General features: G+C 39.7%; 1 protein-coding gene across 1 annotated transcript in view; it reads right to left on the bottom strand.

The window, feature by feature from the left end:
• CALCR (calcitonin receptor) overlaps nucleotides 1-22,480 on the bottom strand; it is a 122,114-nt gene that overhangs the window by 28,632 nt on the left and 71,002 nt on the right. Inside the window, exons 5-7 of the mRNA XM_008921194.3 lie at nucleotides 19,804-19,916; nucleotides 16,470-16,561; nucleotides 11,502-11,628 (exon numbers count right to left, since the gene is read on the bottom strand). Of these exons, the coding sequence (XP_008919442.1) occupies nucleotides 11,502-11,628; nucleotides 16,470-16,561; nucleotides 19,804-19,916 (332 nt within the window). The remainder of the gene's footprint in view (nucleotides 1-11,501; nucleotides 11,629-16,469; nucleotides 16,562-19,803; nucleotides 19,917-22,480) is intronic.

Here is a 22,480-nt window from a genome sequence, read left to right as displayed (position 1 = left end):
TAACAATAATAACAAAATGTAATACAAAATAAACTGCTAACTGTTTTTGAGCGGGTCATCCCAGTAATTCAGTCAGAGTAAAAGGTATGACTCAGTTTTGGTGTGGTAAAGTCGTACAGATTCCTGTGGGTCCTCATTCTTGCGATGCTTTCCTTGTTGAAGGGACTCAGGCTGTCATGTTGGGAGGTCTGTGTTTTACATCAGTTCTTGTCACTCCAGAGAGTCTCTCCTATGGAAAGTGAGGGTGGGATAGCCCCTCAGTGTGCATAACAAAACCTCTCTTCTCAAATGCCCCTGACTGACATTTCAAATAAATTGATAAGAACAGGCCAGCCATGGTTATTGATTTTAAGCCAAGTCAGCTATATGGGCCATCAATACAACTGTGCACTTCTTTGTTTAAAGGGAAATAAACATATTTGACCTCACTATCCTCTTCACCTCTGGGAAACCTTCCCAGCACACGGTGGCAAAGGACCCTCCTTAAGGAGGCCTTGCCACAGGGGCCAGACATGATTTATTCAAATTCAGTTTGAAGCCAATACAATATATTCTCAAACATTCCAAACTTAGCATTTTAAATGACTAGCTTCAAGTTTGATTACTGCTCTGCCTTAAAAATTTGGGTTTTTTTCTATTAGAACACTATTGTATGAAAGTATTCTTAAATTCCAAGTATCCACATGTAGCACAAATAAGCAATAAAAGGACTTCCCACAGCAAGACAGTACTAAGTATTGTAGCTGTAAATCACTGGCTATCAGAAGTTGTACCATTATACAATGTATCTGCAATGAGTCATCCATTAAACTGTGTTCCAGTCAGAAACCTGGCATACTGGGGCTTGGAAGAAGATTAATGCTTTAATATACTGTTAAACCATTTACGGAACAAAATGTACACAGTGGCTCAGAAGGATGCTAGGTTTTGTGCTATAAGAAAGCAAAATACGAAATTAAACAACAGGAGATATTCTTAACAGCATCTGTGTCCATGTCTATGCTATAGGAAAGCAGCCAGCCCAGAATTACATATTCTGGACAGGAATTAATACAGTGACATCTGCACATACTTGAGTCCCAGCTGCTGTAGTGATAGCTATCCCTGGGCTGCAGCTTCAAACTGCAGGGTTGAGTTCTGGAGGGGTTCCCGTGGCACATATGGTTCTGTCTCAATATGCAGTAGCCACTGGCTTCTCGCCTGAAGGATGCACCACGGCAAGTGTCATGCGGGGTACAAGACAAAGCAAAACACAGCCTTGTCATGCCAGATGGGTTTTATCAGCTTGGTTTCTGAGCTGGGGCTGCTGCAGGGAGGCAGCTTCTCAGGGAGGTATTGTAAGTATGAGCCTGACCGATGGAGGAGAGCAGAGAGACCATCAGAGAGGGAGAGAAAACAAGGGCAGTCAGAATAGCCTAAAAAAACAGTACAGAAATACAGCAACCTGCTGTTCATTTGGACAGGATCTGCTGCCACCTTCTCCCAGTGGTGGGAAGTAATCTCTGATGAAAAGGGGTAAGACTGCAACTATTCCAGGCACCTCTCCTCCACCATCACACCTGAGCAAGACCCACCAGGCACAGGAGGATAGGACAAGGCAGAGGCTACTCAGACATGTATCCAGGCATAGCTGAGCTCTGGGCATCGTGCCCAGAGCCAGGCTGGTTTAAGGCTAGGTGGAGTATATTTAACAGCCAACTGTACTTACCCTATGTTTGAGGTGTAACCTGCCAAAGCATTTCCCAGGTACTAGGTAGATATATAGCTTTGATCACATGCCTATATATACTCCATGATTCAGTTAAATGCTCTATGACTGGTATTTGTGATACTAAATATAGACACCCAATCTGTCTCTCCTGTAATCAAAAAGGTAATGTGTCAACAGAGATGATGGAGATCACAGTACAAATTACCTCATCCTAAAGGATATATCTGAAATAAGTCAGATGGATAGTCCCTGGATGCATCTTTGTCTGTCTTTAGCATGGGACGACTAGGTCAACTGTACGTATTTAAAAAAATGGTGTCCAAATGTAAAACATACCTGACCTTAAATGCTTATGAATGTTTTAATGTTTTAGATGCACTCAGACTCTGCTCCAGTGTCCATCCTGAGGAGATCTGATGGAAGGGGGAGTCCCCAACCCTCTGAAGGATGTTGGGCCAAGGGGACACCAGAAAATCTAGAAGTCAGTGAGTTGGGTGTATGCAACCATAAGACATTCAAAGGTGAAATGGTGAGGAAAGGAGCTCAATCATCCAAAGAACTGACCTATTTTGGGCTACCAGCTCATTCTGCCACCTAAAGCTAAAGGCCATGTATGTAAGTTGCCCAAACCTTCCACTTTTTGCCTCCTGCTGAAAGTCATTACTGTTTCTTCTTCCATACACTTACTCCATGTGCTTGGCTGTCATCTGTAAAGACACTTTGACACCCTTTCATTTATTTCTCTTCTGCTTCAGGCTACTTTGGTTTGGTCTTAAATATCTTCGAGAGACACAGGGTGGCAGGGTTGTGGCTAAAAACGGGCAATACTGCTGGTCTGCACAGCAGTCACTGAAGGGCAATGAAATAACATGGATGGTATAAATTTCATATAACCTGGAAGTCTGACTTCATGGTATAGATGTGCAGGATGAAGTAGCCCCTGTAGAGGAATGAGCACTCTTCATTTATTTAACCTGACCTATTTTAGCCACCTGCATTAGAGTGAGGAGAATGGTCTCTTGAATCGAGACACAGCTGCCTGCACTGGCAGCACTGCCATTTAAACAGACAAATCCCAGTGAGGAAAATTGGAAACATTCTGGTACTGTCCCTCTGAGGGGAATTCCTTTTAGAAGAGTCCATCTTCTGAAGGATTTTGAAAAATCTACTTTTTGGGCAATTCCAACTCAAATTTCTCATACTTAGATACAATCTGCTAAAGGCATAAGGTAAGGAAACTTGGAGAGGAACCCCCAGTTTGATTTGAATTATCTTGAATTAGTAGCTGCTCCTACATCAGCTAGGTTTGTAGACATAATTGCTTCATATTCCCAGAGAAATATCAAAACTTAAGCTCTTAAATGTTCTGTTCATGTTGGAGGTCTTGTATACAACAGGAGTTAATTAGAGGATGCAATGTGCATACAGTATAGCACAGAAGCCATCAAAAAGGCAACTGTTAGCATTTGCATTTGTTGATCTGACATTTAAGAAGTGGCTACTTGACATTTTTCTATGCCTGTGTTTATAGGAGCTAAAGACATATCATCTATTTAGCTTTCAGTCTCTCAGATGCACTGGAGACAGAGCAATTGACAGAAACTTATGGTCTCTCAGGTCCTAGCTCGCGTTTTTAAGTCATCTTCACTTTGTCATCTCTCCCATCTCTTGAGGAAAACCAAAGGGAAAAAATGATAAAAAGCCTCGGTAAGGCATGGAGAAATTAGTGTCAGATTTAGGTCAAACACAGCTCCACATTGTGGAAGACTGATAGTCTTTTAGAGACTGCTATAGCTCAGATTGGAGGGTAAAGTAAGTATACCTTTCTTGACCAGCAGTTCTGGAGGCATGTCATGAATTTCAGCAAATCTGGAATGGATTCACCTGTTTGGCATACAGCCAGCGTGTGCTTTGCTTCAACAACCTCATGTAGAGACACCAGTGGTTGCAAATGGCCACTGTGGCTAAACAAGAGAACCACAGCTGATGACAGCAAGAACTAGGATGCTGAAGTTCTGCTGATTTTGGGAACAGCTGTCCTGGGAATGCTCACTTTTCACTGTCACAATGGCAGAGCTTCAGAGTCCAGAGATGGTGCAGGTACATAATGATTAGGCAGAATGACAGGTTAAATCTGAGTTCTCAAAGAGACATTTCAATCTGCAGTTTGGACTTGTGCTGGGTATCCAGTTGCAGGTTGTACCTGAGCAGAAAAGATGCAGACAGAAAACCTGGGAACAAGCCCCAGGACCTGATGCCTTCAGCTTCTGGACAACAATGCATTTTTCATGACAAAGTCCTTTCTGGAATCACATTTCTGGAGGAAACAGCTCTCTGGCTTCTAAGTAAGAGGCTGTATGTAGGGATCCCACTGCCAAAATATCATCCACAGGATCTGATAGACCCTAGGTTATTTTAACATGAAATACCTTGGGACCAGGCTACCTGAAGGCTATCATCCCTCACCTCGTGATGCTGCAATAGTTTTGAAGAAATCTCTGCCTACTAATAGATAGCCTACTAATAGATACAGCTTTAAAAGAAGAGCAAGCAGCTGAAATGTAGCAGAATAATTCCTGAGGAAACTAAGACAAGGAAAACTTTCCCAAAATAAATACTTATTCTTAGACTCTTAAGTCTCCTTTTCCCTCTCCTGATACCAACTGTTAATTTAATGGTGACTTCCCATTGAGAAAGCAACCATAATGTTGTTGAGAGAGCTCAGATCTCTCTCAGAGATGGCTACTGACTCCTTTGCAGCTCAGATTTAGGTGTTCCACATAAACAACAAATACTCTTCACAGAAGTGTCATTTACAAATGCTGTGAATGTCCTTTAATCATCCATACTTCATATTCTGGGCATGGCACACCATGCCAGATCAGTGAACCTGATGCCACCAGGATTACATGGTCCTTTGTTTCCTTCATTACTCTGAGAGTTTTGAGAATATAAACAAGAATATAAAGACCTTGGGAAAAATGATGGGAATTGCTGCTCTGCTTCATGCCATTTAGACACTGAAAGATCTGTCTTAAAATGAATGCAGCTATTCTTTCAGCCTGAAAACTTGTGAGAATTCTTTGAATATGGCTGGTTCTGAATTCACAACATGCCTTAGTCTGCATTAATATCGATGAACCTTGTGGGAGGGGGAGGACTTGATCTTTCCTAGGATGGAGGAAGAGATTCTGATTTACACCTCTATTACCACAGTGTTAACCAGTGCAACCCAGTGATTTCAGTGAGGGTGAAACCGGTGCAGCTCCTGCCACAACAGTCCTGACACTGACCATGAGCTTACTGCTGGCAAAAACTTCATTTGCAAATGATCCACCAGCATACAATGAACTCATACTCTTAAAGGTGAACATGTGTTAATTGAAGTCACAATCATTCTGTGCTCCAAGGAAGGTCACACTGCCCTCTGCTCACATGCACAGGACACTGTCAGTGATCCCATGCCAGCTGTGCCTGGGTGCCAGAGCTGGAGAGCAGGATGTCCTGTCCCTGTGCATCCTGCACAGTACTGCTCCATCTTCCTTGTCCCTGCAGCTTAGCAGGGCTGGACAGGACTGGTGAAGGAGAGTCTACACAGAAAATGCTGTTGGGTAAAGAATTATACCCTGAGAAGTGCAATTCTGCTGATACCAGAGCAACTGTCCTCTCCATGGGTCAGTTTGTTTTCGTGGATGAGGATATAGGTAGATAGAGCAGGAATTTGCTTTCCCTGTCACCTCCTGCAGTTCCCCCTCCATAGGCACATGCACATCAGGAACTGTGCTTGCTTGCACCACTCAGGCTCAACCATCACAGCTATAAACCTCAGAAATGTGATATGGTGTTTTGTAGTCCAATTAAAAAATTCTCCTTAGCAAGGACAACTTCTCTCTAATCCTGAGGATTAGTGCCCAACCTTCCTTTTCTCACTCTTATTTTATTAATTTCCCAAACTGCCAGTAGCATCATCCTTTTTGTGTTTGAAAACACAAATTAAATGGATCTTAGACGGATGTTAGTGACTACACTACTTCCTGTTTCAAATAATAGTTTGTGACTCTTCTGTCCAGGTAGAGCATTTGTTATGTCAGGAAGGAACATGTGCCAATCAAACACTCATTGTTCTTTTCTGCTTTACTGATGAAAGCTAATGACACTGTCACAGAGGAAATAGGAGATATGAGCTTTTCTTTGTGTACCTGCTCAGGCAATGGAAAACTAATGGGATTTATTTGAACATGTCAAAAATTATTCTGAAGCAAAGTCTAAAGCACAGACTCAGTCCTTTGCTTGTAAATGATGAATTAAAGGGTTTAGTTCACTTGCCCACAACAGGCACTTTTGCTCCCTCCTTTACTCTGGAGCTGAACAAAAAATGCAAGAATTTCACCACTGAACATGGTGTAGTGAGATATAAATCTGGTGGAAAACCTTTGATTTCAACAGAGCTTAGCATGTGGAGACTGACTTTGGCCCTCTGATTTACAGGAAGGCAAGTAATACATTTTATGAAGTCAATGCAGAAACATAATCTGCAAAATCACAAAATTTGCACAATTTGTAAACTCATGAATACACACTGGGCCTGGTCTTACCAAGCCTCATTCCTATACTAGATGAATGAGAAGGGCAATAATTTAAACAGATAGATGAAGGGCTCCTAGGCAAGATTATGAAAGCTTTCATAGAAACACTGACCCTCTGCTAGAGTAGAAGATACACTAGAAGGCTAAGGAAACATAGCAGCTAAACACTGGTCAGTAATTCTCTGTTAAGCTGAAGTTTGGTCTTTGATTACTTTTTCATCCAGATAATACTCTAGAAAAGCTTTGTGTCATCTCTTTGTGGCTAAACTGGCTGCAGAGTCTCCTACAAGTAATCTAGTGGAAGCAGGACAGAAGAAGAGATGGACTTCGATGAAAGACTAAGGAGATGCTTTGAGAGTGACAGGAAAGCTCTGGAAATAGTTACATTAGTAAACAATCAAATTATTTAACAAAATGGCACCTCCTCAAGCTCCTCTCCAAGTATAATACATGAAACAATTCAGAGGATTGAAGTACCCTTTTCTTTTGTGGAGCTCCACCTTTGTTGTTTCCAGTTAGGGTTGCACTATGGAGACTCCTGGGACAAGTAAAGCAAACATATGTCACATGGGGCAACAGTTCTTCCATTTACCTTCACTGCTATCAGCTATTAGCATCTGATTTGTGAAAAATATATTTTCAAACCCCCAGACTCTGCCAGGTTACATCAGAAGGAACTGAAAGCAATAAGAAATGAGAAGGTAATATTTGGTAAAATACTGGTAAAAGTCCTAAAATTGACACTGTTCATGAAATGCTGAAAATCCCCTTTGTTTTCTTGGCTTTCATTCCCTCTTTATCCCTTTTGAGAACAAAGGAAGTCACCGGTATCGGAACCCCATAAATCACAGTAACTAGCCTTTATACACTCCTTATCTGCCCACACAGTTTTATTTCTACTGTTTTATTGTAACTGTGAGAGGAAGGAAAAGTTAATACACTTGGGCAGTCACGGTTTTCACTTGAACTTGTCAATGGCAATATTATTTATAATGTTCTAGTGTCCATGGGTACACTAGATTTTTTAGTATTGCTAATACCATGGCCTTGCATCAAGACTTTAATGTTAGTGGACACCAGTTTTTGTGCTCTCCTCCTCATTTTCTCTTGGTCTAATTAATAATGCTGAGTGGGAAGCAGCCAAAGTGGTGTCTCCTGAAGGCTTGCTTCCTCCAGGAGATGGGTTTCGGGCACTATAGATAACCAACTTTGTCATCCCACCTCATGCCCACAGTGATAGAAATTTTAGCGAAATGGTTGTGAAGGGCACAGAGACACAAAGTGCACTATTGGCTAGAGTGGTAAACTAGCTCAAGATATTTAAAACATATCTACATCTACACAAGGAGGTAAGAACAGGCTCCAGCCTCTCATGCTCCATGTCCAAGAGTTGAGTTAGTTATAGGTGCCACCAGGAGAAAATGAAATCACGCTGCTTGTAATAAAACAGGAATTGCTTCTGGTTCTTCCTTACCATCTCTGCTGCTGTACCCATGTGAGAGGATCTACAGATACATTAAGGCATAAAGAAGCTGTATGACAATGAGATGGGACTTGACAGTGAGACTGGAGAATACCTGAACATATGCTGGGTCCTTGCTCTCTGATATACCATGGCCAAGCATGAGAGCCCACACAGGGCTCATAGGAGCTCCCTGTGGAGCACTGGCCCTTGCTATGGCCTCTATAAAACTGCAATTGAAATATAAACTTTCACACCACACAGTGCCAGAAGCAAGGGTGAAACTACCACGTAAAAGGTGAAGAGGCAACAGAAGAACCTGCAGAAACAAGAGAACAGATATCTCCACCAGAATAGGAAAGTGAAAAAAATATAGTAGAATCTGTTAAAGTTTTTATGGAAGAGATTCTAATTATTGAGGCATTACTGATTTTTGATTAAACCTACTCCCACCTACAAACATATTTATATTGGTGCCCATGGAGCTGATCAATTGCTCAGTTTCTCATTAGCAGAGCTGTCCCTTCAGTCATTAGCTGTATCTTCCTTTACCTCCATCAGTCCTGAGTATTAAAATTACTAGTATTGTAGAATACAGAAAATGAAAAGCATAGATCTGATGTGTAAGACAATATTAATAGATTAGGCAGCAAGAGTTTTATTTATGTTTCTGGAGGTTTTAATGGACAACATAATGTGCTGTTCACAGATCATCCTTCTACTGTGGGTCAGTCTCATTTAAGAAGGTGATAGACGATAACTCTTCCTATAAAAGCTGCTCCAGTAATAGTGTAATTAATGCAGTTCCCAGTTCAGATAAAACCTTCCAAAACAGCTCATACCAACTTTTTCAGTAAATGTAAATAAAGGTTCATACATGTTTCCTGTTTATTTTTGTTTAAATGTCCCTGAACCTTGCCCATTTCTCCTTTGTTTCTTGCATGACCACCTGGGTTCGCATCTTTTGCTTCTATCATTTCAGATCCAGATAAATCCGACGGAAAGAGAGACAGAGGGAGAGAGAAAATTATATAACCAGCAAACACAAAGTAAAAAAGCAAATTACGATTATCAGAGACTTACCATTTTATGTAAGCAGAATGATCATCAAAGGATTTAACTCTGTGCAGTAAACTATATGGGAGTAAGGATGCAGTATGGACTCTCCTCATGCAAATGATGCTTTGTATTGTCTCACATCTTTTCTGTTTGGATCACAGGGAGAATGTTCTATCTTGGTGTTAGGGAAGAATTTCCTCTCTTGCTCCTCCTGACTTCTCTCTTTGTTATTTAACAGACCCTTCTTTCTTCTTTCAAAATTATATTGATTTGTTGATATCCTCATAAATTATGTATCACTGAAAGTATTTTCCCATGGCATTGCATATTTAAAATCTATTGTGAAACTTTAGGAAGGAAAAAAAATGCAGGAACTATTGGGGTGGAAACATATTTATTACTTTGCAGAATAAATACCACCAACCTAATCTCTGTATATGCCTGTTACATGAGTGATATCTGTGATTGTTTGAAATTCCTTTCACACACTTCAGTATTTCTGTATATACTGAAGGTGAGAGCCACACATGTGAGTCTGTTAAGCTCAGAAGATGCACAGGTGGAAAGTGGATAAATGCAGCAAACTACTGGAAATCAGAAGCCTTCTTCAAATGGGCTTATTAAAACAGAGCGTGCAGTAGGGATAGAAATAACCCAACCTATAAAGCCTTCATTTGCTCTGTTAATAGGCATCAACATAAAAGTATTATAGGAACTTTTAATTTTTTAAACATTTTAATCATCGATCCTTTAAGTCTTCATATACTTATATGAAGATTTTGTGTAATTTCGTCACATGCTAAAAACTTGCTTCTGTCCATTTTCTTTTCCCAATCATGTATTTACTAGTTTATTATGTTGCTAAAATAGCAGAGTACACTTTCTAGTAATGTTGGGAGACTTTGAATCTATTAACAAGGCACTTCACCTCCTTTTTTAAATTATTTTTTTTAAGGAAGGGAAATCTAGTATGTGAGGCAAGAGTGTACCCTCATTCCATACTTGACAGAAGAATAAAAATGAGAGACCACAGATCTTTTGGTCCCAAGTTTTGTACCTTGCCTCTAGACAGCATTTTGCTGCTGAGTCAAAGATGTGCAAATTTTGATTGGAAGAAAGCTCAAAACAAGGGTTTTGCTCATCAAAGCATCTGCTTAGCCAATAGCTCCAGCCAGGTTTGCTAACACAGCTGTATTTGTTAATACCAGGGGAAGGACACTGCTTGGGTGATTTCCATGACTATATTCAGCACTAAGGCTCCTCTTAATATTCTGGCCAGCGACCTGAAAGCTGACTGCATACATAAACCTCTGCACCAGTCTGGGGCTCCACAGCCTCCAAAGGTAACAACTGATGTCACTTTTTACGCTGTCTGTTGCCACAGCAACGGAGGTCGGGGTTTTCATCAGGTGATGCTCAGTGGGCCAGTACCTGTTCTGTGGCTACGTGGCTCTACTGGAGCCTCTGAGAGCTTTGTCACTGACTTCACTGGCGTCAACATTCCACTCCAAATAAAGATCTAGACCAATGACACTAGATACAGTTTTTTAAGGAAATCTTAGAGCATAAGACTCCTTCCTGTGGCCTCAACTTTTAGTTTAAAGCACTTCAGAAATCAACTTCTGTTGTCAGAAAGTATCATTCTTAACCCTGAGGTAAGGATTTTACTTCAATTTAGGTGCCTGATATCATCTGCCGGTTTTTTATGTTCAAATATCAAGAGTATTTTCATTGCATCTCTTGCACAGGCTATGTGTGTATGATGCTATGCAATGAGGAGAAACAAAATGTGTGATTTTTAAATTACTCTTCTGCTCTTCTATTTTTTAATCTCCAGATGGTCCTTGAGACTGGTGATATCTTCTTTAGGCTACATATTTCCTGCTTCAATTAGCTTACTTAACCAGAACACATCTGAGAGACACATACATGATCAGATAGTATCAGGTGCTAATGTTCAACCGCTTTCATGAAATTTGAAGAAGATAAATGATTGAATCATAATTGAATGACCTTATTAGAAGACAAGCTGATCAGTGTTAATATGAAACTTGAGATTCCCACGTTTGCTCTAATTTCACATTGGCTGGGTCTGCTGAAAGGACAGTGAGCACAATGTGTTAGGGAGCAAGATCAGAGCTGGGTGACTGAGATCTACCATAAATATTTATCAGCTGGCATATTTATCAGAGGGGCTGGCACAATTTGTATCACTACTTAAGAGCAGTGAAGGAAGCTTTGATTTGTCACCTCCCAAGAAAAAAAAATGCAGCATACAGATCTTTATGTGTGTTATTTTGAGAAAAGCCCTATCTCTCTCCATCCTGTCCCTCCACAGCATGTGTGCATGTGAGGAAGGACAGGTGGTCACTAAGGGCATCTGTCCCTTCAGGGGCTTTGTCGGGAAGCATCAGGTAGTTACTGCCGAGAGCAGTGGGGATCTGACACATATTTGTATGGATGGGCTGGCTGGAGCAAATCTGGGGCTTACTCCAAATTCAAAGATTTTTATTGCTTGGTGAAAGATCTGAGCAAGGTTGAGTGAAATTCTCAGAATGTGCACCCTCCGTGTGTGTTTAACCAGATGGATATCGTTAACTGATGAATGGGGATCCTTTGCTTTGGCCTGGCCATAGTGATTTCACTTGGGTGTTAAGATGGAGAGGAGTCATGCAGTACTTACGGGATCCCTTTTTACAAGGCCTGGGTTAGGGACAACAGCAATGAGGTGGGCAATTGTAAACATGGAGTTCAGCACATATGAAAAAAACAAATTCTTATGCAGTGTTATCCTTTGACAGCTGAGGCTCCTGAAAAATATGTAGCACATGTCGTAAATTAGTATTTTTCTTCTGATGTCACTTTAACAAGCTCTTTCTGGCAACAGTCTCTCAAGAATGCCTTTTGGCAAGGCATAATTGGAAAATACATGCCTTGCATTGCAACCATAACCTTTGACAAATTTTTGGGTTTGTTTTTACACCTGTTTAGCACCACATGCTTTTCAGACCATGTTGTAAAGAGCTATCTGACTACATTCTCAGCCCTTGATGCCTTTCTTTATTTATGGTAATCAAGCTATTAAGCAGTGAAGCAGAACCCTGAGAATTATTAGATGCGCATGATACAAGTAATGAACATCAGAAATACTGCTTTATAAGTAACTGTTCCCTGGAGACCCCATTTCTCAAATACTCAGATGAAGATTATTTTCTACTTCAGGAATTAGTGGTGAGACAGGATGGGAAATTTGGGCAGGAATCTCCTTAAATTACAGGGGGATTTGGGTTGATATCCTGCGTGTTTCTAACTCCAGCTGAGATCTCAAACCAGAGGAGGTTGTTTTCCTGCTCAGAAGGAGCAGAAATCTTTTGAAATGACTGATTTCGGGGAGGATAGGATTTATGCTGTTGTGGGTAGCAGAATTTCAAAAGAGAAGTTTGCAGAATTCTTGTGAAACCAAGTCATGACTGCAGTTTCAGTCCTGAACCATCTCCCTTTCTAATTCATGCCCAAAACCTCATGTCACCTCCTCAGATACCCCTGAGGCAGAGAAGGTGGCCCCTGCAGTGCTCCATGCCCCAGAGCACAGTGCCAGGCTGACAGAGGGTGATTGCAGAAAGGCAATCACAGAGCTGTTAGATAGTGCTGTGATGTCTGTATTCAGTGATCACTGAGAGCAAGCAGGCAAAACTGCTAGGTAAAAACCAGAAGTACTGCTGTCTTGCTAAGGCAAGCTTCCCACTCAGAACTAGGAGTCTTTTGCAGTTTTTTGCCGTCTGGCACGGAACACAGGCTGTAACTTTCTGATTCTCTGCATGTAGCGGTCAATGCAGAATGCATTTTCCTTTAAAACAGAGGGCTAATCTAACCAACTGAACCCTTTTCTGCTTATTTTCTTTGTTTACTTAGTTATTTTCCTTTTTTAGGTCCTCATTTACCTGCCACTTATTCTTCATTCTCCTTACACCTATTTTCTGAGTCATTGCATGGAATTCTTCCTTTAGCTTTAGGTCATCTTTCTGGTTATGGTTATGATCATTCTGCAATGTTCACCACGTTTCTTGACCTCCTTATTTACCAAGACATTTTTTTTGGTTCAGGATGTCCATGAGGTGCAGGTCCTGGTGGATAGGAATGAGAGTATCTCTTTACACTTGCCCTGATTTTACGACATTCCATTAGCATCAGCTAATGGCAAATGTTGAGCACCAGATATGGGGCCAGGTGCACTTTCAGTTTGGTTCACTGTAGAACAGGATATTGTGCAAAACAGAGTATTCTTTGGAGCTATTTTTTGCTATACTATGTTCTTGTGCTTACTCCACCTGTATTTGCCCCCATCACAAATCTCGTCTGACGTTCCTTTTCTGCTCCTAAACTCTGGTGAAATTTATTCAGTCCTGAGTCCTCCCCATTCTCCATCACCACACTTTGCCTATGCTACTTAACCCCACTTTTCCTGGGACACTATAACATCGTCATCACTTTCTGCCTTTCTCTGGCAGCCCTGAGAACAAGATTGGTGTGACATCAATCCCCTTCCCAAGAAATAAAAATTTCCCTGTTACTGGGAGCAGTTTTTTCAGCTCCTGGCCACAGACATGCAGATCCTTGTCTCTCCAGCTGCCTTTCTACATGGCTACAGATACAGACAGTCTTTTGTGATAATCTCAGCCAGGTCCATGTGTCTCCACTCCCATTCCTGTCCTTCCTCATTGCTTTGCTTGACTTGGCAGTCTTATTTATCTATTAAATTGGACTATCCTTCTCTGCATATTGCCATTGTCTGCTTTCCAACCTCCTTTCCCTGCCTGCCTTCCTCTCTTAGTTTTACTCTTTCCTCCTTTCCTCTCAGTATTCCCTGTCCTTTTTTCTTGATGCCAGCTTTCATGTTAAAGACACATCTGGATTATGAAACGTATGTTTCCATACCCTCACTTTCTAATTTGACCTTCAGTGTTTGCCATCATAACGGCATCAGCACCTGCCTGACTCAGTCCACACCAACAGGAGAACATTGTAGCAAAACCCAAACCCTTACTTCATTCATCCTTTCTGCTGGTTTTGACAATCATCTGCAATCTCCTCCTTCTCTGACCTCTCTTAGTTCTCTTCCTGGCTCTCTTCCTGTTCTTAATCATTCCTTTGCGGTGTTTTTGAAGGCTCTTTGGCACCGCCTCCACCACCTTTCTGTATGCTCCCTACTGTGCTTCATTAATCAGTATGCAAGAAGGCACAACTAAGCCAGTTACCTGTATCTAAAACTTGTGAGTTTTTTGTGTCTCTATGCTTCTATCTATTGTTTCTTTAGAATTTCAGAGTCTCCTATGTTTTTCATGGCTTCCCTTTGTTTCATATTGATTCTGTCTCCTACATGTCCTTTGGCAGAGGTAGGTTCTCTTAGCTACTCCCAGTCACCCTTACTTTTGAGTTCCTATCTCCACTTCTCTATTACAACTAGGATATTTTGACTTTTCTTCATAGAACCTTCCAGTGAATCTTTAATTTCTTCTCATTCATGAATACTGAGAATACCAATTTTCACCCCCAGACACTTATTTTCCATCTTCTAATTCCTTGTTTAGTTTTCAAATTATTTTCATGCTTTGTACCATGTTCTCCCTTACCCCTAAGGAAAACTCCCAACAAATTTCCACAGATTATCCTTCCACCCATTATCCTTTTCCAACTTCTTTTAAAAGCCTTGGTAACAATTAACTGCAGCTGTATTCATAACATACCATCTATTATTCTGGCAAATCTAAACTTATTGTACTCCCCATCTGTCTTTGTACAAATGTCTTTGTTTTATTAATTCAACTGGAAGTGATTTGGAGCTAGGACTCCCTCTTTTGTGTTTTATCAAATAACATAATGAGGTCTCAGTTTGCAAGTACAGAAATATTGCAATAATGTGATGATACATGTAGCTATTAGACACTCTATTTTATGAATACTCTGTCTCCTGTTATGAGTTAGTATTGCTTAGTGATGCTCATCACTACTGTTTCAGTATTGCCTTCTGAAAGCACTGTAACATCTGTGATGACAGATCACTGTGAATCTTGATGTCCCAAACTGAAATGAAAATAAATCTCTGCCAGGGAAACAGCAATCCCTGCAAGCTGTTCATTGCTGCCTCTACAGTCAAAGGTTATGATACAGTCCTGAAAACATCTCTTGCTATCTGATTGACTGTCTGATTGACAGTTTCCCTTTTATTGAAGGTCAAATAATCTACTGCCGTCATAGCCAGATGTTAGAAAACAGCTGAAGGTAACATGAGCCGTGCTCCCATACAGCTTCATTCTCACTTTCTTATGATTGTAGCTTGGTCTCCTCTTTGTCTCTCATTTTGAAGCACTTTGTTTTAATTCCTTTCTCTACTTCTTCCTGTAACCTTTGTGTCATGGATTAGTCATGGAAGGGGAAGGAGAAGTGGAGGAGGAAAGAGAGAAGGAGGTGTGTTACTGTCTGGAAGGCTGCTGCAAAGACTAGTCTTTTCACAAAGCCTGGGACTCATCAGGATCTTGCGTTGTCCATGACTCAGAGCTAAGAGTGAGTCAGACAGGCTGACCCTGCCTCATTTGCCACAAGAAATCACCTTTCTGGTCCCTTTAGGGCACCTTATTTGACCAGATCCTGTCTTTACTGTCCCAAAGAACTCATGTCAGGTTATAGGGTTCCAAATCCGATTAAATTGTGCTCTTTCCAGTTTCGTCAAAGCTATGGTTTTGTGCTCTTTATCGACTTAGATGGGAAGGGAATTCATCAGTTCATTGGGCAGAGTTTCTAGCTACCTCTGTATCTGATTAAGGTATGTTATCACAGGTACTCATAAAATTGCCTCTCTGGAAATAACCAGAATTTACAACCTGTACTTTGGATCCACCTATTTTGAGTTTGCAATCAACGTCTATGAAAAGTCCAACCATTTAATTTTCCTATGTTTCCTAGACTTATTCTTGGTGGTGGTGCTGTTGGGAGCTTGATCTTTTACAACTCTTCCTGTCTGACAGCTGAGGCACAGACATCTAATTGACAGTAGACAGGTTCACCAAAGAACAAGATTTAAATGCTCCAGTGAAACTGCCATGCAGTAGCTGCAATGCTTTCAGTGAGTATCAGTTTAGTCTCTTTTAAAGTTCTGATACAGCACATCACTGTTTTTCCTTTTAATGATGATGGCAGGCTGCACAGTACTTCAGATTCACTCTTAGGGCTGAGTCCTCTAAGAACCTACTCAGGTCAATAGCTTAGTCCTTCAGTGTCATGTGGAGGTATTTCTGTTCTTCAGGAGCTTGGGGCTTCAAGCCACTGCCCTGTGCAGTCACTGCACCTGACAAGGTCTGCACATGCTTTTCAAGGAACAACAGGCAAATGAAAGGCCTTACTCCATCCCCAGTTACACCACTTCCCTGTGGGCTGCTCTTTTACACCAGTCTTGACAAACAAAACAGCATGATCTTGGCTACACAGTGGGAGATGTCCCATTGGAGAGAGGACCCTGTGCTGAGATTACTTTACCAGCATTATCTAGAAAGGCACTCAGAAGAGCAGCTTCTCACTGCCATGTTCCCTTCCAAGACTTTCTTTGGTTACCACTTGATATCCCTCAGGAAGGAAGATGTCTGCAAGAAACACTTACTTGAAATAGAAGAAAATTGCCAAGGAAATCAACAGGGATGTTATAGACAAAGCATGGCCAACGATCGCCATATAATAAAGTATGAACGCCATCTGCAATTTAACAAAATGAAAAGGCAAACATGAACAATTTGCAGGCACTTGGTGTTTTTTTCTCACTCAGGAAGAATCTAAAAAATCGATCTCCCATTTTGCATTTTTCTCTCAAGCATTCTTTTTCTATATACTGTTAATGTCTGCAATCTATTAAATGGAATGACTCACAGTCTAATGGTAAGTGCTTCTTACACATGTTGATCAGTTCCTGTTACACTGCAGGAACTGGTGAGATCTCTGCTCACACTGTGTGTCACTAACTTTCCAAGCTCTAGGAGACCACAGCAGACATAATACATTCAGATTTCCAATACACCCAGGACAAGTATTGCAAAAAGAGCTATTAAAGAGAATAGCTTGCTGCAGGATTGGTAGAAAGCTTTTATGGGTTGAAAGCAACTTAAACATCAGGTATCAAAAGCTTAATGGTCACTTTTTAGAGATGAGTCAGTAGTTAACTGTCCTCAGGACTCCTGTTAGGGCTGGGTTTTTGTTCAACATATTCATCAGTGATCTGATGCAGAGAAACCTCTAAGTTTCCAGGTATTACTTAGGTCTTCCAGATAACAGTGAGGAACTCAGGGCCTTAGTTCCTCTGCTGAGCTTATTTTCTTTTCAGCTCTACTTTATTTGTTTTTCTTTTGCTATGCATGAGCATTTTCCCTCTTTTCAGTGAGTAAAGGAATTGCTTTTAACAATTCAGCCCTAAGTTTTGCTATTCACTTTTTTTTTTCTGGTGTTTCCAAGTAATTTTAAATTTTGCCTTGAGAACAAATACGAAAACAATTCAGAAAATTAAGGCATTCCTTTTAGTAAAGGTGCACATCTTCTTACATAGTTTGGTCTTCAGTCATTTTACAACTTTGGAATAAGCTTCTACTTTCATTGACCTAGGTGGTGGTGGCCTGAGTCAGATTTAAACCAAAGTCCCATTTACACTGGTCTGACCACGTAGAAGTGACAGGATCTGAATGTAAATACCATTCACCAAGTTACAGAGAACTATGCATATTAACTGCAAATACCCTAGGTCTCCTAGTTTTTCTTCACAAAGACTAGCTACTACATTTTTAGTGAGTGCAAATGCTTGACAACTTATTCTGAGAGCACCAGCAATCCCAGAGAGGGCAGACCTGAGTGTAGAGAAGACGAGACAACTTTCTGAATACAGAGTAATGGCAGAGGTTTTTACCTGTGTGCATGTGACATTTCTTCCACTACATACTGCATGGTTGCTGTGTTTTTTCATGACATTAAATGGATATATTCTTAAAACCTGAATTTAATTTACAGATGACCTGTTTAAAAGTACTGTTTTCCTGCCTATCCTGTATACAACCCTTAGGCTGAAACAGTTAGAAGTAGGAAAGGCCTCCAGATACCTATGTGCAACTCTGTGTCACCCCAGAGGACTCTTGGTTATTCAATCTATCTAACTTTCAGCTTACAACTGCTAAATCAACTGTGTATCTGGGACCCAGAACTGCATTTTTGATTACTCCATGTAAACTTACGATGAAAACTGCTTAAAAAAGCTTTCAAAAATAGCAATGATGACAGAACAGAATGGGCTAAACTGTCAGCTAATAAAGTATATGGTTTAACATTACATTTTTAAACACTGACCAGAATTTTTATTTTTTTTTTTAAATAAACTGTCTCAAAAGTATAACATGTTGTTATTTTCAGTTAACTTCAAACAAATAATTAACTATTTTACTAATTTTGCACTCCTTGAACTAGCAACCTGTCATGTCCCTTTTGACACACAGGACTTATAACATACTGACACCCAAATTTTAAGTTTATTCAGATTTTTCATGCTGTTATTTTTTTGTTCCCGTAGAATTCTTCCCTTGAGGCAAGAGAATTCTCTAAGAGTAATACTTTCTACCGAGCTAATTATATTATGTATAGGTATGTGGAAATAGTCTACAAATTAAGTGCACTCCTGTTTTTTGAGGATTTGTATTAAAGGTCATAATCTAACTTGGGATGTCTGTGGAGATAAATTCTTTCAGCATTTTCCATCATTTTTCATTTCAGAAGAATCATGATGTGCGTATAATTTTCCTTTCTGTTCTGTGTGCTCTTTGCTTGAATGATGTTCAAAATTGTTCTTCTAGAAGACACGGATAATAGGTAACAGAACTAAATTTTTTGCCTCCTTACATGTGCCAACATCTGGAAAAATTATATTTTTATGGTGCTTCCATTTAATGCCTCTGTGAGCTCATATCGTTACTATTATTCTTTCCTTGTCACACAGGTGAACCCCATTTTACCATGATGGTTCCTCATGCTACAAAAACCTTTAGAATTCATGTCCTGCCTAGTCCAGTAGACTTTTCCAAGGCTCTTTGGATCATTACTAAATATAACTACATACTGCTTTTTGGCTGCATAAAAAAAGGTCCTCCAACACAAATCCCAAATCAAATCATGTCTTGAATCCTTTCCTTCCATGATTCCAAATAATCACAAACTATTCTGTCACAAATCTGTAATCAGATTTTCCTGGAGCTCCACTCATATTTGAGAAATATGTTTATTTTCATGAGCTTCCCTAACTTGATTTTTTTTAAGCTTTTCTCAGATTTCTCTCTCTTTATTTCTTTTGGTTCTCTTATATGTAGCCCTTCTCTTTCAGCTTAGCAACTCAATTGTGGAATATTGATGCAAATGCTTAATTCCTTATTGTAAATAGTCTATTGACTTCTGTGAAACCGTCAAAGTTAAATGTGTTCATGCTTGTAGGTTTTTCTAGATTAATGGTACCTTCATAAATATTTATTTTGAAAGAGAGTCAGTACAGGGTAATATTCTTTGCTGAAGAAAAATAATTTTAACTTACATTAATATTACCAGCCCTGCAGAGAAGACATCAATAGCTTAGAATATTATTGTTACAGAAAGCAAAATTGGGATTCTAAAAGATTATTTTATAACTGTTGGACAATTAGGGAAAATCATAGGAATTAAAACGCCTTTGAAAAATATTGCAAAACTTGTCACATGAATTGCTACTAAATGATGCACCCCATAGCAAACCTATACTTAGGTTTGAACACTCATCAAAAAAATTTAATAAGCTAAAATCACAAGAACAATGCTATTCAAATCTTGTGCAACAAATAAAGATGAAAGATAGGGCTATTCTGTTCTCTGTCACACGTCTTACTGCTAGCCCAGCCCAAAACCACTGTCAAACAACCACTGTCTCTTTAACTTCATCATACCTTTAGTTTTTCAGAGGTGAAAGAGTTGCACAGGGTGTAATTGGACCAGGTTCGGTTGCTCTCAGGATGGCGGAACCAGTTTCCAGTTTCATCACAGTATTTTGAAGCCCTCTCTGATGAAAAATTGCAATAATAGTTATTTTAATGTATGCATATTACACATTTAAAAATCTATTAAAATGAATTACTTTATTTGGAAATCACATGTCTGTGTAATGAAATCCAAATGGTTTTCAACCTCTGCAATTAATATACATCTTGATGGTTTGTTATTTTGGTTTTTATTTTGAGATTTATCTGGTGGTACACTTGTTGTTTATCTGTCTCCTTTCGCCTTGAATGAGTATATATCTAAGCCTTCATTCAAATGCAATTATTTACGTGATAATAATCCCTTTAAAGAGGCTGTTGAAAGCTGTCTAGGGAAGAGAGAGTAACCTCAGGCACTGATGTGTGCTGTGTCTGTGTCCTCCCAGCCACGCTCACAGTCCTGCTGGGGAAACTCTGGATGCTGAGGCACAGATGTCGTTTGTAATCACCTGTCAAATTTTGGACTGGTTCCTCGAGCCTTCCCTCAAACATTAGCCAAAAAGGAGTCATTGGAAGGTTTGCCCAAGTAACAAGGGCAGGATAAGATCATAAACTTAAACTATTTTATGTTTTCTTAGAGAGTGACACAGACATTTATGAAAGATATGTTTTTCAAGTCCGGCTTTTAAAACAGTCAAAAAAGTCTACCTTGTCTTTCCTTTGCCTACTCTAGCTCTATAATTTCATTGGCTTTATACTTATGTTATCAGTATTTCTAGTCAATACACTTTTACAGAGACAATTACCATTTGAACATACCTATTTTCATTTTTCTGTGGTCAACATTGCCACTTATTTTTCTTCATCTGATGACTAATAGTTCTATTAACTTGGAAGATTCGTATTCCCTCTATACAACCTAAGGGCAAGGTAAGGATTGTATAGACTGAGCTTACTCCTACACTGACTAGAAATACACTTTATACAGTGCCATTGCAGAAAAAAAAAAAAGACAATCCTCCAGAACACAGCATATTTTTGAAATTGTTGTTGGTTTCAAATCATTGTTTTGGGGGAATTATTAGAAATCAATATGTGATCAACAATACCAAGAGGAACAGTACATGTTATCTGAGCCTTCCATCGCTTGGAGATAATCTCAGACTGCCTGTGTAGCAATGTTCCCTTTGTACTCTTTGCCAGATACTATCGAAAGCTGGAAAAAGTCTTCAGTCATAGAAAAAAGATTAATGGTTATGTTCCCATGGAACACAGTGTGCAAACATTGCACCTACTATCCCATGCACTCTGCAAAGTGCATGGCTTTTGTTAATATGCTACAGAGTATTTATGGCAATGTCATCCATCATCTCTGTACTTCAGTGCCTAGCTAGGCACTCTGACAGAGTTTAATGCGGCCTTAGAGATAAACCTTTAGTCTCATACTTTTTCTTGAAGTCAGATAAACACAACTGATCCTAGTCTGAAAGTGCCAATCCCCTGCAGATTTCTTGCTCTGATGTCAGAATATAGAACTGGGGGATAAGCCCTCCTTACTGTCCATCCCAGGGACTCAAACATCTCAAACATCTCTTCACAAGTCTATTCTTTTACACAGAAACAAAGCTGTGAGCCTGCAACTCAGCCACTGTTCTGTTCCAAGTTATTATACAGTGGGCCAGTAGCAGGAGGGTTATTATGAATCTGGGTACGCGTTTGCTTTTTTATGCTAACCAGAAGAATATGGTAAAGTCTGAAGAAATACACATATGCAAGGATGGGTAAGACAACACTAGCAAGATAAAATGGAAGCATGGACTTTAAGATTATTAAAATACTATGTAAAAGCTAATTTTTTAGGCTTTATCTGTACCCTATCAGCTTGGATAGGGTACCACTTGAGCATCACATTACTCAAAGCCAAAGAACAGTGGCATTGTGTGGGATTCATCTCACCTGACTTTAGCAACCTAAAAGTTACATAATTCATAGGCAGTTGTGCAGAATCTATGCCATCAGCTTAGAAAGAAGACATTCCAGAGCTGTCTGGGAAAAACAGATGAGAGAAATCCTGTCCAAAAGGTCAGTTTCATGGGAGCAATGAAGTGTCTTGAAAGATTAATCAGCAGCAATAATTTTGTGTGTATATTGTTTGTGCCACCAATAGTGCTTTTATGAATCCTATTTTCATAAAAAACCCTCAGTAATTCATATGTAATGAATATCTTAATAATTCTGGAACCATATGATAGCTCTATCAATTAGGCTTTTTACATTTACACCAACTCTATAGCTAGCACGTTAAAACATCAGTTTTTTATTTATTGCTGAGTTATAAGCTGGAAGTAGAACAAAGTTATCCACTGCTGCAGTGCTTGCTCAGCTCATACCAGACATTAGATTCTTTGCCATTTGGATAGACCTGTGCAGTGCTTATTTTTGCAGATGAGGGAATAGTTGATGTAGCACATCTGATTCACTTACATACTCAGTAAAATATTCTAGAAGAAATTTTTTCATAAATAAAAAAATCGTCCTTTATAATGCAATGGAGAACCTAGAAAACTTCAATTCCAGTGTCCTAATAAGTGAAGAGTTATCACTATCTTCAGAGTGTCTTAGTCAGCAGAACCAGAATCAGTATAAA

This window comes from Manacus vitellinus, unplaced genomic scaffold (assembly GCF_001715985.3).
Source record: "Manacus vitellinus isolate BGI_N305 unplaced genomic scaffold, ASM171598v3 scaffold_3_pilon, whole genome shotgun sequence".
Taxonomy (NCBI): domain Eukaryota; kingdom Metazoa; phylum Chordata; class Aves; order Passeriformes; family Pipridae; genus Manacus; species Manacus vitellinus.
Note: the sequence above shows the minus strand (reverse complement) of the source record. Positions and strands in the feature narration are given on the sequence as shown.